General features: G+C 35.6%; 1 protein-coding gene across 1 annotated transcript in view; it reads left to right on the top strand.

Annotated features, from left to right (window-relative positions):
* The window catches only part of LOC130583047 (dystrophin-like), a 382,130-nt gene that overhangs the window by 187,919 nt on the left and 174,162 nt on the right, over nt 1-20,049 (top strand). Inside the window, exons 12-15 of the mRNA XM_057382115.1 lie at nt 4,581-4,753; nt 8,752-8,908; nt 16,044-16,164; nt 16,832-17,100. Coding sequence (XP_057238098.1) covers nt 4,581-4,753; nt 8,752-8,908; nt 16,044-16,164; nt 16,832-17,100 — 720 coding nt within the window. The remainder of the gene's footprint in view (nt 1-4,580; nt 4,754-8,751; nt 8,909-16,043; nt 16,165-16,831; nt 17,101-20,049) is intronic.

The following is a 20,049-nucleotide window of genomic DNA, read 5'->3' as shown; positions in this document are numbered from 1 at the left end:
CATCATTCCAAAATTCTGTACAGTGCAAGAGGTTTAAAAAGTATAAGCTTCTAGATTAAGCTATTTAAAATGTTTGGATGGTTATTTCTCAATAATTATTTATGTGAAATATTGTATGCTCTGTTAATATGAAAAGGTTTTTYAGTTTAGCAAAATTCACAGATGGAGAGAGATTATAGAGGTGTAAGACCTTTGTTTTGTTTTGAGTAWTTTTATAGTCACTTTTCTGGATATTTCAATGTTTGTGTTATAGAAAGAATATAGTACTTCTGAGCTACGTATAGCCCACAAGTATTACTGACTGATGATTTACATACATGTATGTGATTATGGAGACTGACTTAATTATTTTACTTACTGTCCAGTTTGTTTTTTTTTCTTTCCTTTGTGTTGCTTTTGGTGATGCTGTCTTTAATTTTGTGAGCCTCCCTACCTCAGTTAATGTCATTTATTTTCTTTATATTCACAACTTTGTACAGTATCCAGAAAAAGTAAAATGCTTCCCTGAAAATAAAAAGCACGATTCCAAGAATGCAGAGGAGAATTAGGGTCCTTCAATTTCTTTAAATTATTGCATAAGGAATTTTTTTCTGCCTTGTATAAAAGATAAATGCTTTGTCAGCTGTTCTGTTTTGATTTCTATGTTTTARTATGACTCATCTATAGTACAAGAAATATAAATAATTCCTTCTTTCTAGGACTTCATTTGATTTCCAGAATACCAATCCATCTCTGATGTATTGCCAAAAYAGTGGCAGCTTTTGACATGTGTCGTGTCCTTTATGTGTCATGTCTTTATATTGCATGTTTGATATGAAGGATCCTGATTATTTATTTCTGATTAATTATTTCTGCTGAGGTATCTCAAACCACATGGAATTCTTGTAGGACTGGCTGTGCTGTGTGGAAGCTGATGGAACTTTGGATTGCTTTGGATTTCACAGCAACAGCTCAGCTGTGTTTAGCAGGGCTCTGTGTAAAATAAAACCGTGGAGCCACAGGTGAATTTCTTCTGCCTGCCAGAAGAATTAGGGAAGTGAGGATGTGTGCTTCCATGGAGAATGGGAGCAGTAATTCCAAAGGGGAAAAACTGAATTGGGCAAATGAGAAATATATCCATCCCCTAGTTTTTTGGCAACATTGGGTGTGCTCACCATGTTAGTGTACTTCTCCTCTGAAATCATGCATAGTGGTTTTGYAGAACAAAAGTGAAGCAGCCAGAGCAAATTTTCTCACCCTGTTTTGTCCAAGATTATTTCCCTCAAGATGAAATGYTGAAATTTCATCTCTTTACCATTCTAGTTCTGTGTCTTAGTTGYACGCCTATTCTATATAATAAAATAATGTAAATACACATTTTTGAATATGCAGAAACCTCTAATAGCTATTCTGCTAAGTTTCTACAAACAAATATTACTGTGCCTTTTGTCATCTAATTGTATAGCTCATCTTAATAAAGGAGGATTTCACTCAGCACCTAATGGAGCTGCAGTTCTTTCCAGACAGTTCAGCTCACTCTGAGCAGTAACTCATGATCAAAAAGATACTTTTCCTTTTTCTCTCTGATCTTTTTAAGAGCAGAAAGCCAATCTTTTTCCAACACAGTCTCAGTAATAACAACTGCAGCRAAAATGCGGTGTACACTCCAACTGTAACTCAGTAGAATTATACCAGGATTGATTTTTTTTTATCCTCTGTAGTCTTTCCATGTGTTTGAACACATTGGAAGATATGAAAGTGCTATAAATAATATATATCTAGTCTATATGCAATGCTTCTTTGCATGACGTGTAATGGCATTTTATTTTAAAAAATATTTTAGCAATTTTTAAGATTAAATAGATCTTCCTGCTTTATTGCTGTCAAGAAAAAGAATCTAGTTCATATTGAATTTTTGAAACATGGATTTCTTTATTTCAGAAASCAAATAAAAGGTATATAGATATTTTTCTTATATGTGCTCTGCTTCTCTTGGGATGTGTGTCATAAAGGTTCTGAAATGCACTCTAAATGGAGTAAATATCTTTGTTGTCTTGCTTCTTTTGTCAGTGTAGGCTTTCTGCATAGCTGCAATAAACTACTTTTGGGAGCATTAGAAGTGYAATATACTTGTAATAAATACAAGTAATTTGGAATAAGGAAAACCCAGTCTTAAATAYTAAGCTTTTGATAGCAATACTTCACTTTCCATGTTGACTGCCCACTTAACTGTCCAAATATATTGTGATGCTGTGTAGTATTCTGAAATGAAAAAAGGTGTGGCTTGTTTTTATTTTTCAGAACTATGTACATGTAAGGAGACAAACATAAAATGCATAGGCTAAGAGACACATTTTCTAAACATGTGGAAAGGTTTTTCTTTAAAAACAAATCTGTCTTGCATAATGCTGTGAGTATGTGTGTGGTAAAACACCAAGAGGACATAGGTTTGACAGCTTCCTACTGTGAATAGTTATTCAATTTTTCATGGTGCATGTTCTTGCCAAGGAAAAGGAACAAGTTTGTAAGTTTGGTGTTTCCATCACCACCCTGAAAACTAAGAACTTCGCACAGCAGGTATTGCATATAACTCTTTCATCCAGTGATGGATTTAGTATTTATAAAATGTAAAAGGACCTCAGAACTATACAGACTTTAACAGTTAACTTTTTTACAGTGAACCTCATCCTTTCTTACATATTGTTTCAGCTGTTTATAGTCAAGTATTGTTAWACTTGACGTAGTTTAAATTATATCTCCAAGTGCATACATTTGGAGAAGGAAAGAAATTTGGTAATAGAGTACTCTTCATTCAAGCAAATAAAAGTAAAGTATCATAGCTGTGAGCTGAAGCTAACAATATTCAGACTTGAAATAAAATACAAATTTTCAAGTAAGGACATTCATACCTGGAATGTTGTACATTTTTATGTACCTTAATAGTGCCATTTTAAAAAAATATAAATTGCCTGAACATCAATAAATAAATACAATGTTTATAATACGGTTGCATTCTGCAGAGTTAGCTCTGATGTGAATCAAACTCGTTCCTAAGTACTTTACTGCCAGAATGGCAATAGAAAAGCAAAATAGCTGGAGAAGGATTCTTACATTGTACTAAAAATATTGCTAGCCAACTTTCAAATTTCCCCAAATTTTSTGCTCATCATTGCTGTGAAAGCAATTGGTATCCAGTTAAGGACATTTAGAATAGCAGTAGGTGAACAAGGACAATCTACYCGTGATCCAGTGCAGCTAACATTGCTCTTAAAATATCAAACAAAACCAATTTAATTAAGAGCACACCAAGTAGACAGATCATGTGCTCCCATCTTTCAAAGTCAATCTTTCTTCTGAAGAAAATGGCAACAAACTTCCATTGGTGACTGTGATGCACAGTTAGAGCTGGGCCTTTCTCTCAAATGCYGTAAATCATTTCCTCTTCCCCATTTCATCCCTAGCACTCCCATTTCAGGCAGCAAGAAACCACCTCCAGAAATCTTGATGCCCCAACATCCCAGAGAAAATGTGGAGTTTAATTCACTATCCATTATTTCTTTGTGTCTTTGTGTGCTTCTTTGTTTGAAAGTAAAAGTACTTTTGTGTGAATGTGGCTGCATATAAAGTATACGTATGCTCTTTCATGTACGTGTTGAAATTATTATTATTATAATTTTTATTCCATTTCATGACCTCGATTCAACCACTGTTCTCTGCAAATGGCTCTGACCTTGTGGAGCTGCAGCATGCGAACGTCTTGGGGAAGGGCAGCCAGAGTACAAAGGCTGCATTGAGTGTGTGGGCAGGCAGGAATGCTGGTACCAGGCAGCTCTCTAAAGAATGTTCTTTTGGCAGAAACAGCCGTGCTAAAAATGAGGGGGAAAAAATGAATTCAAAATTTAGAGCTGGCCTGCGGTGACGAGGCGATAAGAAAAGTTGGCTGTTCAACACGAGCTGCCGCTTGCATATTCGAGGTCCTCGCTATTCTCAGGCCCTCCTACAGCCGTGGCCCCGACCAGTGTTTTGATACAGCACAAAGTGGCTGTTTATTGCTATTGACTGCTGGGGCCTGTGCTCCAAAATGCCTTCTGTCAACAGAATGTAAGTGAACTTGGCATTTCGAAGCCCGGCTGCTGCAGACGCCTCGATTCCTTGGGATTGCCATGCAGCAGGACCGCTGCTGCAGTCCCCAGCTCAAACTGAAAATGTTGCACAGGAAGACGTATCACGTGAAGGTCAGATTCACCTGAGATCCTGGGGATTTTGTGTTTCTTTGTTTTTCCCGCATCAGCACCRTAGATATGTCTTGTCCTTGCTTTGTTGCGTACACTTTTCGCTTTCTAAATTTCGTTCGGTGTGCTCCGTATGGAAAAAAAGTCATATTCAATGGAAATGGCCTTCATGTGAAAGGGAAACATGGATGTGTGTATACAGGACATGATATTGCTGTGAAAAGAGAAATCTAAACCTGTGCTCTGTGTTGCACTGAGGATTTCTCCACTCTTTTGGAAAATCATAGTTTTATGATTTTTTTTTTTTTTTTTTTTTTTTTTTTTTTTTTCTTGAGAAATCAGATCTATTGTTCTCTATTGCTTCCATAGGAACTACAGGCAGAAATCGATGCTCACACTGACATCTTTCACAACCTGGATGAAAACGGGCAGAAAATCCTGAGGTCCCTGGAAGGCTCTGAGGATGCAACCCTGCTGCACAGACGTCTGGATAACATGAACCTCAGATGGMATGAACTTAGGAAGAGATCTCTAAACATTAGGTAGGACCTGAACCTGAGCAAAAGTCTGCCATTGGTGCATTATACGGAATGTTACAATTTTCAAGTAAAAAGATTTGTTTCTGTTAGCACTATTTTTGACTATTTTGAAATTATTTGTGCTACATTGAATGTTGGCTTAACTTTGTGAGARTGATTAGGTTTTTTAATGTGAAAATGATAATAGAGGATTAGGATTTGAGGCATATGATGAAGTTTTGTAATTACAGAAAGAAAGATTACCATGTTTAAACAGTAACTGTACCCCCTCTAAATGTCGGCTTTTTCTAGAATTGGGTATGACTTATCAGTGAGTCATGAAAGAAAGTGATTAAATAACCAATATTTGTGATAAGCTTTATTTTAAAGACCGCTATTTCCAGTGCAAAACTAAAAATAGCCTTGCAAATGAGAAGACAAATGATTTAAGKTTTTAACTTTTGTCAGGAGAGTGGACAGAATTGTTTAAAAAAATCTAGGGGTAAAAGAAATCTATAGGTAGCATCAAGAGAGAAAACATTTTTGCTTGCAAGGAAAAATATAATAAATGGTAACATTRCAAATTATGAGTGGTCATTCAGGCTTCAATGGGCTGAAGATTTCATTTCAAAAGAAACTGTGCAGGAAGCTTTCCTTCAGAAATATGACTTTTATTATATGCAACCCTGCTCTGTTGCATTCAGTCTCCGTCATTTTTTCATTTGCTCACTTGCTGTGTGTTGGTGGCAGTTCAGAGGGCAGCAAAAGACTGAAGTGTTTCCCAAAGTAGTGTCTGAAATATTAGCTTTTTTCAGCTCAGGTCCTGAGGGAGGTCAGGCTGTGTAATGACAAAAGCCATTTTCGTATTATCAATCATTAAAAATAAATGAAGCATGTGATGTTGAAAAGGTATTAGTAACTAAAGAAAAAGAGATATATTCCTCCTTATTTTACTTCTGAGGAGCAGAAGAGGGTTAAAACCCTTCCAGGTGTCTGAGAATGTTTTCTTCACCTATGTTTTACCCATGAACTTTCTCAAATGCAGTGATGTTTGAGATAAAAATAGTCAGTTGTTCAAATACCAGTAATTAAATATATGGGATTTTCTGTCTTTCATTTTTTCCAGTTTAATGTATTGATGTCATTAACTGAGYCAGAAGCAGTAAACCCCAGTAATATCATGGTGACTTCCTGAATTACACATTCAAATCAACAAACCTCCTCTCTGAAATATTTGCTTCCAATAAAAAGATTAAGGTCTTCATCAACTTACGAATTAGGACAAGAAACAATTCTTAAATTCCCAGACATTCAGTTTAAGTTCTGCTGCCCACCAAACTAAATGAAGGGGTTATTCCCAATCTGCCTGTTTGGAGCTCTTTCTATCCATAGCACAGGATGGAATGGATTTCATCAYAACTAGAAATGCTTACACAAAAGAGGGATTTGACAAGACATATGAAATGTTCTCCAGACACCACTCCCAGAAGTCTCTWTATTTAGTGTAAGTTTTAGTTTGCTGAAACAGAAGACCAATACCATGGATCAACTTGGGTGGACATTCTTCAGAATGCATTAGATAAAATAYATGGTAGATATTAAAGAAAAACTAAGCTCATTTCTATTATTCCCTTTCTTTCATTCTGATACGCCAGCACACTTTATTTCTTTTTTATAAATAACTATTTTTTTAACTGTTTTATTGTTATYTGTTTTGTCTGCACATCCTGGACACAGTCACAAGTATGTGAGTGYAAGCATATAATGTACACTAGTGTGTGCATACATAAAAATATAATCCTGAAGATGAAGGAAGAGCAGAGCAAGACAGGGTCTGGGAAAAAAAAAAATCACCTAACTGGGGAAAATCAGAGCACAGCAACACTAACAAAACCCCTTTGGTTCACTCTTTCTACATTTTTTCCCTGTAAAGCCAGGCCTGGGGAGGCAGGGAGAAGTGTTTGCCTCCAGTTTCTGCCCTTGCCTACACCAAGATAAATACGAGAGCAGGGACTTAGCCTGAATAACAAACTGGTCTCCTTGACTGTGTCCTCTCCTAAAATCCTGTGGTCCTTGCTCTGATTGTCCCCTCCTACAGCTCTCCATAAATAGCCCTGCTTCTCTGCCCTTCCCTGTTCAGGGGTTTCATAGAATGAAAATTGTTTGGGTTGGAAGGGACTGTAAAGATCACCCAATGCCAACCCCTCTGCCACAGTCAGGGACACTTTTAACTGCACCTCAAAGGCCACTCAAAGCTGCATCCAGCCCAGCCTTGAACATTTCCATGAATATGGCATCCACAGCTTCTCTGGACATTCTGTTCTAGTTCTGTTCATCATCCTCACAGTARATCATTTCTTTATAATGTATAATCTGAATCTTTTAGCATACAGGGGTTTCTCTAGCCTTCACTGCTTTAGGGACTGGTTTCCCCTCCTGTGAAGCAGCTTTGCCCCAGCTCCAAGATCCCCAGTGAGAAAAGGCCTGGTCTATGTGTGTCCCTCACATGTAGCATTTAAGTCTGAAAAAAAGAAAAAAATTTCCATGATCTCTCATACTTTGAGAGCAKCTGAGCTTTCTGCCAGCCTGTGGCTGATCTATCCTTTTCCTTTCTCTTTCCTTGCCACTTTAATTACCTGATATAAGAGGCTGGAAAGATGACAGGATTCATACAGCACTTTACAGAAATGCTGCTCTCCCTACCTTCATCAATTCCTCATTTCCATATCCAAACTAAGTAATAAAGTCTGCAAAAATGCTGAGTCCATATTTCTCACATTTCTTTATAGACAGTTCTATATTAGGTATTGAAGTAGAATTCTTTGTGTCAGAAGAGAATGATTTTATGTACAATCACTGTAGAAGAAGATAAATGTTACATGACCTAAGCTAGAACTTAAACAGAAAGTTATGAAATAAAGGAAAATTTGTCTTTATTTCCCAGCACATTTTTTTCACTTTACTATTATGTAATATTCCTCTGGTTTGAATTACTAAGAGAATTTCTTCTGTTACCTGGAAGCAAATTAGGATTTTTTTTTCYAAACCAGMAATTAAAAAATAGCATATTTGTTAAGTCTAGAAACACAAAATTTTAGTGTGCTTTATCTAGGCTACAGAGAAAATTGAAGATTTKATCAGTCCAGCCACAGATAACAGCAGCTGAAATTTAGTAGCTCAATACTTGATGCCCACATTAAAAAAACACATTGATGCATATACAGAGGAAATATTTAGAAAATGTCCTTATGATAGAGATCTTTTTTACAYAAAGTGATATTTTATTTTTGCATAAAGTGATTTTGATTTTCCCAGTGTTTCAAATAGTTTCATTCACACCACTATTTGGCTAGATAGTGTATGGGGATTCTCTTGGCTTTTACAATTTCATTACCTTTTTTTTTTTAGTAAAAGAATGGCATCAGTTCTCTTATTTTAAAAATCTAAGAGAATGAATCTTGTGTGAGTTGAATGGTTTATGTAGTGGTTGAGAGAAATGCTTGCTCTTCACTGAGTTGGAAAACTACTCTCTACATTTTAATTAATGTCCTAGTACTCCTAAGTGATAACTACATTTCTCATGCTAGTCCTGCATAACATTTGTGCACTTCTAGTGAGACTGACAATTCAGCACAGCCATTACTCATTGGTGAATACGAAAACTAAAGTAAAATAAAAAAAAAAAAAAAAAAAAAAAAAAAAAAAAAAAAAAAAAAAAAAAACCCAAACAAAAAAAAAAAAAAAAAAAAAAAAAAAAAAAAAAAAACCAAAAAAAAAAAAAAAAAAAACCTAAAAAAAAACCCCAGCCAATAAAAAACAAAATCAGGAGATGTGAAGAGAAGCCGTGACCATAGAACCAAATTAAATCTTTGTCGCCAGAATTTAATTCAAAGCTACTGAAGCTATTCAAAAATCATTAAGTTAATGAAACACTAGAATCTTTCTCAGTAAATAAGCTTGCACTCTTTGGGTTTTACTTCCACTGTGCCTGAATCTATCTTATATTTAACACATGTTTTCAGATCCCATTTGGAAGCCAGCACCGACCAGTGGAAGCGATTACATCTCTCTCTTCAGGAACTTCTGGCATGGTTGCAGTTGAAGGAGGATGAATTAAAACAGCAAGCACCCATTGGTGGAGACCTTCCCACTGTGCAGAAACAGAATGATATTCATCGGGTATGGGCTCTTTTAAAATTATCTTTTGGTCATTGCTTTTCCCTTTGCAGGTTAGTSCTGCATGACACAGTCCTTGTTGGGAAGAATGCCAGCAGTCAAACACAGCAGAAAAATTCAGCTTTTTGCAGAAACAAGTGTTTATAGCATAACCTTTGGAGACCTATCACAGACAGGCAGATTTCATAGCTCAACAATTACTAASCTAGTAATTTTTGAGGATTAAATAAGTAATTGTTTTTTTCTAGATCATGCATTCCAACTTCATGTATACTTTTTGAAACCCTAGTGTGGGTTTTGGGAACATTTGTGAAGAGTAGCTGATGTCAGCCCTACTGCACAACTCTGCACCATGAAACTGTTGTGATAATTGTGGTTCATACTGGTTTCATCAGGGAATTCTTATGGAAAGGCATCATATGGGGGACCATTCTAGACTAAGATTTGTATTAAAAGGGAACCTGAATTGAACACCTGTACTGGAAGTCATTGATTTTTTAAACCTACCAAATGAACAACCCCCAGAATACTTCTGAATAACTCTTCATACRAAGATTCACACTGATTTTCTGTTGTGGTGAGGGTATACTTAAAGTCTCCCGTGTTTAACCAATTCACACCAATCTGCTTTCACCCAAATAGTCTTTAATTTCATATGCCTTTGAGGTCTGTTCRGGTCTGAATGTGAAATCAAAGTTCCACTACCTCTGTGGTATGATATATGTTCAAGTTCTCCTCTCCTTCATCCACATGTGTCTTTAAATAAAATAATGACATTGTGGGAGGTTTTTACTTCTTGCTTGGTGTCTGATTGTGCTTCGGTGTGCTATCTAAAAGTTATTTCAAACAAATKTAATTTTTATTGAAGAATTTAAATTATCCATATGAAATTTGATTCGATGAGAATATTCCAAATCCAGTGGTCATCCTCTCAAGGCATTGTGCTGTATATATGTGACTTCATTCTTGAAACTTGCCACAGAAGGTATAATTTCTGAAATTCCTAAGTCTCTGATTTTATTGCTTGATGGAGAAACATGAAATGGTGCTATAAAGCAACATTGTAACCGTGGTTTTTCCATTCATCAGGTAGCTGTATATATATATATATTGCTCTAATATACTGTCTTCCTCATGGGGAAGGACACATTTGAGAACAGATAGTGAGATCAAATTTGGAAAGTGAACATATTTTGATACTTTAAGTTATTTGAAGCCCTGGGTTTGTGAAAAGTCAGGAAACACCATATTCAGCCAGGCATGGATTTTTCCATAGGCACAGAGGAATTCATCTRCTGCAGCAAACCTTCACCAAATGGCTGAGAAAGCCAAAGAGAAAGATGAACAAAAAATATTTCTCTTTCAGTGCCAAATCTTTTCTAAGATAACATAATGCTTTCCTGCAAGGGGTATCTTTGTCACATTTCCTAGGTCTTGCCTCTGGAGAGGTGATGTGTAGGAAGTGTCTTTCTCACAAAATTTTACGTGGGACTCAAAGCACTATCACAGAGACTGTAAGGTGAAAACATCCATGACTTTATGGGGCAGCACCATTCCTTTTTTTCACCTTTCCCCCAAGAAAGTGAAGACATGTGTTATATATAACCATGAAAGTTAAGAGAAGCCTGAGGTYTGTTCTAGCCATAAAGTAGCAACTTCCATAAAGTAGTTTTAAAGCCCATCCAGAGTACCAGGACAAAAGAAGCAATATAGACGCTCCTTTAACTCAGAATGACATTAACTCAAACTCTCTCTCCAAATACAACTCTTGAGCCAAAACAAGRGTTAGAGAGGGATTTTTATAGAATTGTTACAACAAAACTTTTTCCATCTAAATAATATTTSAGTCTTTGGAAACATTACTTTTCTCCTAGACAGAAGAAATATTTTCTCATCTAATAAAATTAYTTCTCATAATATTTTTAGTATTGTATATTGCTCTGTAAGCACTTTGAGTTTCCCAGAATTCATCATAAAGGTGTCAAGTCTTTAGTAATGAACTAAGTGATCTCACCAATCAAATGAAGTATTTAGAACTTTTAGGGATGAAAATTATTAAATAAAAATAAGACACCATGATTAGGGGCAGAATGACTTCAGAAAATAGATCTCATTTCTCCTTTTTAACTGCTCTACTACTTGCAGATACATGGCACAGATCTTTGTTCATCGTGTCTAGTATCAAAGCTACAGTGTTTTAGTTCCTTTTAGAATTATGGCTTTTCCTTTTCCCATTCTGTAGCACTTCACAAGTGTGGGGTTTTTCTAGTTGTAGGAATACTGCTTCACTGTGGAAAAAAAGAACAAAACAGAACACTTTAAATTAATTAATTCAGATATCTCTGACAGAGGAGAGAAAAACAATCAGCATGGAAGTTGACTCCARKTTGCCTTTGACAAAATCTAGGTTTRCRCATGGAGGTTTTTAATTTGGTTCCTCCAGATTGGTTGGTTAGTTAGTTGGTTAACTGGTCGAAGGTTTTTTTTACTCTAAAAGTTTCTTTAAGACAAGCAGGTATACAAAGGCTGTATCTGAATGACCAGCTTGGCTCATTTCTGCACATAAGAAAAATACTTTAAAAAGGCTTGCACCACAAGTGTAGATCAAGCTGAAAACTGGAGCCCAGCACTGGGAAGCCGTTTTCAAGAGGTTTGTGCCTTGGCTTTAGACGGTGTTGGATATGAAACCACACAGTTTTGTGATGATCTGGAGAAAAAGAATCTGCTGACTGTTCATTTTGTTCTCTGGAATGCCACTTCTGCAAATCAATCTTCAATAAATAAGAGAAGCATCTACCAAATCTGATTTTAAGTGACTAAAACTTCCAGTTTTGGTCTTTCTTCATAAATTCCTTCTGTGGAGAATTGTTTCTGCTAGGTAATGCCAGAACTGAACCCAGGTAAGTTCTTCACTGGAGAAGTGAATAAACTTCATCAGGGGAGTACTATTTATATGCAGTTTAATGGACTCAACTGAGAAATTGTATGATGAATGAAAACACGGTTTCATGCCTGAATCCTTCTCCTAAAGAATTGTTGCAACCTGATTTTATTCTTTTCCCTTAAAGATAAAATTTAAAGAAGAGCAAACATATTTAACCTTTCGATCATTTGGAAGAACATCTGGAATACCACAGAGATTCATAAAAGAGATGGAAAGAAGTCAGTTCTTACCATTTGAGTGCTCRTAGTTGCCAAGATTGGCTTTAAAAATTTTAAGAGTAGGATTCTGATGAAARTTTTAAATGCTTGAATCTATGCCAGAGGAGAGCTTGAACTCAACTGAGAACAGGGGTATCCATGCAGTCAAAATCATTGTTGTGTTATGAATGTGAGGTGCTTTTTAGACAAGACAGTTTGGAATGTATCCCAAATACACCCACGTAACTGCTATTTGTTTGAACCTTTATATATATAGTAGGTCATTTTGTCAATTTTTGGCATCTGAATAAATTGTCTTCATTCCAAAGTCTTAGAATGTGTGGGGAGGAGYGAYGGYGGTGGTGTTAGTCAATGATAAAAARTATTCCTGTTCTTCAAAACATTATTTCATTATCTTACAGTTTTCTTTCTTTTATTGAGTATCATAATATTGCTTTAGTGAAATTGAATTAACAACTGTGTGCATGTAACTGTTAATCTCATCTAAGTACCTTAGGCATCATGCAGATAGCCTGCTATGTCTTTCATTCTTTTAAGAGTTGCCTCATTTGCTGTGTAGTGATTTTATTAACAACATAAATAGCATTTATGAACATGCAAGGTACTTATTAGCAGTTCCATGGAAATAATTTCACATTAAATCTGTAGCATCTCTGCCTAAGGAGGGGTGCAGTTCCTGCTTCARCTCACTAACCAATTCTGGTGGCACAATTAATATCTACTTTTAATTAGGACAAACACCATTTTTTGAAAAGTGTTCTGGTTGGCAAATATGTTAAATTTATCTAACAGTACTCTTTCTCTTTATAACATTGAAAGCAAAAAATCCTAGTTTTTAAATAACGGAGATTAATAATAGTTTTACAAATGCAACTCTTTTCTCATTWTATTTTCATTTTTCAATTTAAACAATCGTTGTTTCTTCATTTAAAGAGATTTAAGGACACTCACGAGGTGGTAGTAGAGGTCTGGGATAAGCTGATCAATATATGCATTATTAAAATGGTGGACAGAATGCCATTACTGCTGCAGTGCTGATGACAAATAGACATGCTTAAATAAAGTAGTTTACTTACTTTTTTGTCAGGTCATACATTATGCGTATTCGATTTCCTCTACMGTCACCACAAAGTGTGGAAGAAGTTAAGGAATTCAATGAAATTAGCCTGCAATCATTAGCTGTACATTAGACATTCATTTAGGCTAATTCTGCTTTCAGTGATGGTCTAGTTATTATAAAGATGTATTTGTCAGGGCTCTAGATAGATAAATTACTTCTTTTTTTTTTCCTCCAAAAGAAGAGAAAATTCTTTTATCACTACTTATGATTTTGATTGGTTGTGTGTACATATCTCACAGCAAAACTTTAMTCAGAAAAGCATCTTTATCTTCATACAGTAAGAACTTTTTTTTTGTAATGGGTTAGTATGAAATGAGAATTCATTATTTTAATGCTGTTCTGTGCTACTGCTTCAGCCTCATGTTTTTTTCATCCTCTCCTTTTCACATTTCTTTAATTGAAACATATTTTGACTCGGTAGAAATCTTCAGATCAAAACTAGGGAAGAGATGGGAGCTGTAAATAGATCTCAACACCATACTGAGTACTATTCTGTAACTCTGGATTTACAGGCTATAATCGCCTCCTCCAGATCCAACATTCAGAATGGAAAAGTTGGGGGAAAAAAATTTAGCACATTGCCTCAGTTTTCCTTTATTAACAAAGAGACTCTTTCTGTTGGTGACAAAATGAAATATGCAAAGCCAGAAGTTCCTGTTAGCATTTCTTTATTTTTTTGAGGAAGATACAATGATTCCTGATCACAGGCTTTATGGGATGCAGTGCACATATGTTCTCCTGCTGTTGCACAAGAGATACAGGAGGAATGTGTCTTTAAACCTCTTCTGGAAAGAGTGTGCCACTGGGTGTATTGGATTGCTGCAGTTTTCTGCAAAAGAAGCACAAGCTGAAAGAAGGTCTTTTTTGTCCTTCTCCTGCTGTGCATGTGAGCATATCTAGGGGTGACCTGTCTCCAGCAGCAGGACTACTCATTCCCAAATGCACAGTTCAGAGGTATTTCTGGCTTTTAGCTATCCTCTGCATCCGTGTATTTCTGTGTCCCCCTGGAATACCTGTGACTCCTTCCTGCTCTTGGTGGGTGTCTGCGGAACAGACTTTTGTGTGAGTGCTTTCTGCTTGACTGGTTTGGGGGGCAGACATTTCTGAGAAATAATACATCTTTGGAGACACTTCTAAAGCCTATTATATCTTTGAGCTGTTATACMATTTATTGTTTAAAAAACACTGGTTTAAGTGAGTTTGACTGTTGATGTTACTTTTAATATCAGCAGAGAGTGAAGCACACAAYCCATGGAAACAGCCATGCCAGGTTTCAAGTTTTGTTTCCTGCTGGCTTACTTGACCTGCAGASCTGCCACACCATTCCAGTGGAACGGAATGATGTGAGAGGGACACAAAGTTCATTAAAGGAATATCTTTTCCTCATTTAGAGACATGAAAAAGGGTTATTGTATTTCCTCTTCCATCACACTTCATGCAAGAGTTAAGTTTGAATTATAAGAATTATAAACCTAAAAGTGCCTAAGTTAGAGATTCAGCCCTGTAGTAACTCCAGTCAGTTATTGTGCAAAACAATGTCCAGTGGTAGTTTATTTGTTAATATACAATACGCGTCTTTATTGTGAAAATTGGTGTTGTTTTTTAAAGGTCAACATGATGGTTTAAAACATTTATCACGGGTGTGTTAATCCAGTGGCAGATTCCCTTTTGATAGCAGACTCTGAAAAGATTCCAGTCCCATTATTATCCTTGACACAAAATAAAGATTTTTTGCTTTGTTATTTCCTTCATCAAAGCAGACTCTGCTAATAGGTTTTCCCAAGCACAGTTTCAAACCATATGGTCCATTCTTGACCGTTAATAAAAAGTGTATTTAAATATTTATAGTAGAATAATGTARTTATTTTTTTAAGTTTACTTTCCTGAAATGTGTTAAGAACTTTTTACCTGTGAGTGCTCGTATTATAAACTATACCTGTTCCCATTATTAGTTCTGGTAGGTATTTCCTGTACAGAGAGTCACATRTCAAATATAATTCAAAGTGTAATTAACTTTTTAATATTGAATTTATAATCCTTCATTAGTTTGCATAGAAATACAAATTTTGTTTAAAAATTAATTTAACTGAATTGGTGAGTTTATTATGTTAGAAGCTTATATAATGCTGGTGTGGTAAGGAGACATTTCTAATCCCTCCAGTAAAATATCTATTTTCTACTCATGGCATATGGCTCTCCTTTTTGCAGTATTGTGTTTTGTGTTATGCTGTGCTATTAAATTACCTGCATATTTTACCTGTATTTATCTGCTACTTGAAGCAGTATGCATCCAATAATGTACCATAAAACAGAAGAAAATACTGAAATAAAAGAGTGGTAAGAACAATTTAGATAAATTCACTGCAAGATGCAGAAGACCCAGTGCAACATGCAACCCACWGGCTGGGTTTCATCTGCATTTTTGTGTGGTGCACATTTGAAGTCAGGTTAATAGAGTCTTCTATTTAACAAAAATAGATAAATTAATAAATAAATACTTATTGAGATATGTACACTTTCAGCAACCTACCAAAATTTCTACTTGCTAATCTTGAGAAACTTGGTTATGGCCATTTAAAAGCAGGGTGTAGAGGAGAGGTGGTCAAAGGAGCTGTTGCTGAAAAAAGAAAAATGCTGCATGCTGGTAACACATTTGCTCTTTTGAATACAATGTGATTTCAGGTTAAGCAAAAGCTGATTCTTTTAATATTATTTTGTGTGAGCATGTGTATGTGTGTATGTGTGTTTGTGTTTTGTTGCAACATATGGGAGCTGTTGTCGGAAATTTTGCTCTGACATTGATATTCTGACCTGGTATTTCCTTGTAGATCCATTTAAAATAATTTTGTCCCTTAGACTTTCAARAGGGAGCTGAAAACAAAAGAACCTGTTCTCAGGAGYGCCCTTGAGACYGCACGAATCTTCGTGGCCGAGCAGCCCGGGGAGGCAGCAGAGAAGCTCTGCCCAGAAGCCAGAGGTAATTGAAGCAAGAACAGGGTAATAACACATTGCTGGAGAGATCAGTGATGATCAGTGATGATTAAATAAATTCTGCCAGCCTCTCTGAAAGCATTCCTTTCACACTCCGAGCTGAATGCCAGTATTCAGAAGCTAAGCTAAAAATATAGATGAAAGCAAGCTTTAGCGATCCTTCTGAACGCTGTGGTACTAAATAGGCATGAATATTTATAAGCAGATCTCGAAACTGCCTTCAAACCTTCAGGACCTGTCTATAATTATAGCCTCATTTCAGGTCTCAAAGCTGCAATTTAAGCTAAAATTCACCTTGTAGTCTCAGTACTAGAGGAGATCCCAAATCCACCTAATTGCAGCAAAAGCATCACAGTGATTAATATTTATCTGTGCGCAGAAATATTGTGCTGAAACAGCTGATAAACTTTTAGCTACACCTTGCATGTTTCAAAATGCCTTTATGTACTTAAACACATACTTTGCTGATTTTTATGGTGGCGAGATTTAATTTTTTTAAGAGATTTTCAAATGAGAATACATTAATAAAACAAATTTCACAGGTGCCTTTGTTTGTGACTAGTTTCTTACTGACATTTGAACTTACTCAGATGGCAGCTGTTTTAGTTCTAAGAGAAAACATGCCTTAAAAGCCTCTTCACTTTCCCATTTAGATCTGCCACCTGAAGAAAGAGCCCACAATGTCACTAAACTTCTGCAAAGGCAAGCAGATGAGGTCAGAAGCGAGTGGGATAAGCTGAACCTACAGTCTGCTGATTGGCAAAAGAAGATCGACGATGCTCTTGAGAGACTGCAGGGTCTTCAAGAGGCAATGGATGAGCTGGACCTGAAACTTCGCCAGGCTGAGGCATTCAAGGGATCCTGGCAGCCAGTGGGGGATCTGCTAATTGACTCTCTGCAGGATCACTTGGAAAAAGTCAAGGTATGTGTCAGACATCAGTTTTTTTCTGAGCATAAAATTGTTCATTGKATGAATCCCCATATCAGTAATTATCTTCTAAGAGGGATAAATTATCTTGGTATCATGGTGATTTATATTTAAAAGTATATATAAAGAGTTTTATCATTTCAAAAATTAAAATGCAGTGGGATCATCACTGAGAATGTCTATTKCTGGCATGGGTAAAAACACTACAGAAATGTATAAAAATCCTCAGCACACTCATTGTTAATTCAGGAGAGGCAAAATTAGTGATTAAAAAGAAAGCAAAATAGGATAGGAGAAGATATTATTAAAGTATTTTTCTTAATTATATTTTTATAGTATGATAAATGTATGTGTTTTTTCTATAATTGTAGAGTAGAATTTAAATAATTTAAAATATATAGTTTTCATGATGGTGGAATTTGCTATCTGTCTTTTTTGATAAATAGGCTTCATAACTAAAGATAGTCTAAAAAAAACCAAAAAATATCCAGCAATCCTGGAAAAATTGTCATTATTTTCTGTAACTTAATGCTTATCTGCTTTTAAGGGTTGTTTCATAAAATCGTTGCTTATTGAGAAACTTGGGCAGACTCATCCTCTTTCAGCATGACTGCTGTGGACAGACTTGATAAATAATACAGGATTCCTTCAGCTCCACCACAATAGAGGCAGTTGCCATTTTGATAAGAACAAAGTGCCTCTGTTCCAGTCACATAAATGGGAATCATCAGTCATTTTGAAAGAGACCTGAGCTAACTGTTATTTTCTCTAGTTGAACATTAGGATCTAAGGAAGAGGAAATGGAATGACTAATGACAAGAAAAAAAAACGCGCCTCTAAAAATCAAATGTAGTTTATTAAAATGAAAGTCCTCGAGTTTTAATCACACAGAAAGTTTAATGAGCGTCCTGTACAGATACTKTACAAGAACAAATGAAATAGTTAGTAGCTGATGAAAAGCTAGCTGCAAAATTTGTTTATCTTCATTTAAATTCATAAATGAACAGAAGAAATCTATTCATAAATTCTCAGAAAGTGCTATTATAACCATGGTTTGGAGGATTTTTTTTTGATTTTGAGGAAGATATTCTGAACAGAAACTGAGTCTCTGATATTACTGGAAAACAAAGTAAATCATTTAATTCTAAAGCCATGACCAGGAGTGTTGACTCCATAATCATAATTCTGAGTCTTTTTATGGTTTAAAAAATAAATAAATACATCCTAGATAACATAATTAATGATTTATTAATTTATCCACTTAAAGATGAAATACCTTTCCCTTGCAGATGTTTCAGTTAAAAGCTAAACTTGTTGAAGTYATACAGCCTTCACTTAAAAGTTGTTAGCAAACAATAAGGCTTTTTCTTTATAAATTATCAGCAAAACATTATCCAAGTGATACATTATCTGTCTCATCCGTGCTCTGGTTTTTATGATGAATATCCCTATGATTTTACAATGAAGCAAAGTGTCTATTTCCCTCTGTACATTCTCTCTATACACCCAAGCACCTTCTGARAGATCTTCAAAACATTGGTCATATGTTATTGCATTTCTTGCAAATCCTTCTTTTAACTTGGATCACAGTAGCTTTCCAAAACCTTTGATGAAAAACTTCCCAGAGAATTTTGTGCCATTTGTCACTGTTCTCTTTAGTTATAGTTGCTGGAGCTGCTAAGGTCATGGTATAACTTTAAACTCACATTAAACAGTGGATCCTTGGTCGGTATTAATATAGTAACATCATTACTATTATTGTTATTATTATTATTATTATTATTATTATTATTATTATTATTATTATTATTATTATTACAGATACTTTATCTGCATTAATGTACAAATTGGTGTTCATCTTTGATTGTGAGGACAAGAGATAGTTTCACTCATTTGCTCCAAAGGATGCAGCCTAGACTCAAGATAATCTACAACCAAAATATTCTTCAGATTTCTCTGCTGTCATCTGTTGTTCTCCCTTTTTTCATCTCTCATATAAGTGATCTTATCTGCAGACTGAAATATAACTTTCTTAATAACACACATTCTTTCTGTCTCCCTTCCAAGCATATCTTTCTGTCCAGTAAAAYCCAAACCATCATTTAACTGCCTTAAATTCAGTTCAAGCCCAAATTGATCTATTATTTGTCCCCTAATGTCCATTGCCTGATCAGTTTGATTGTAGCTCAGATCATATTTTAGACATGGCCTCTGATTTCTACTCCTCTCTGCAGCAAATTCAATGATGCTTTCTCCTGCAATCACTAACAAAATGTTCTCCTTTTCATCAGAATGCCTGGAACACTCAGGGTCTCATGGGACCACCACTCAGATTTTATATTAAGCCTTTGCTGCAATGCAATTGATTTGCAATCATGCCTTCCTCATCCATTGGGTATCTTATCCAAAGACCCATTCCAAAAATTGACTGTAGAACCAATTTCTCTCTCTTTGTTCCCCAAAGATTTTTCTTTGCCCCATGCCATCCAAAACCTTGGCAATGGTTATTCTAGCAGCATGCAAAAATCATTATATGTCATGCTGATACCTTCCCACTGTTTTGTTGTCTCTCTGAAGACAACTGCTGGGAAATACTGATAGAAATTAGTACCCAAAAGAAGTTCCAGCTTTTTATACTTTTACACTCTGGAAATTTTTTTTTTTAATTAAAAGCCACTGGTTTGAGATGTTGTGGATGGAGTTTTGTGACTCAGAAGACAATTTTAATGATGCGGTTTATCTTTAGCTCAAGGTAGTTCCCAGTATACTCACAAGACCACAATGTAAAGCATTTTTCTGTCTGAATATTCTAACATACCACTAGCAGCATAAAACTGCTTCAGTTTTCTGTCATACACAGCCCTGTAAGGGAACAGCAGAGCCTCTAGACTCCATGAGGGATAGAATTATGTTCTAATTTCTTTTTTTTTTTTTTTTTTTTTT

This window comes from Malurus melanocephalus, unplaced genomic scaffold, assembly GCF_030028575.1.
Source record: "Malurus melanocephalus ecotype Western Australia unplaced genomic scaffold, MMel_1.1 scaffold_550, whole genome shotgun sequence".
Lineage (NCBI taxonomy): Eukaryota > Metazoa > Chordata > Aves > Passeriformes > Maluridae > Malurus > Malurus melanocephalus.
This window is presented reverse-complemented; position numbering and strand designations above follow the sequence as displayed.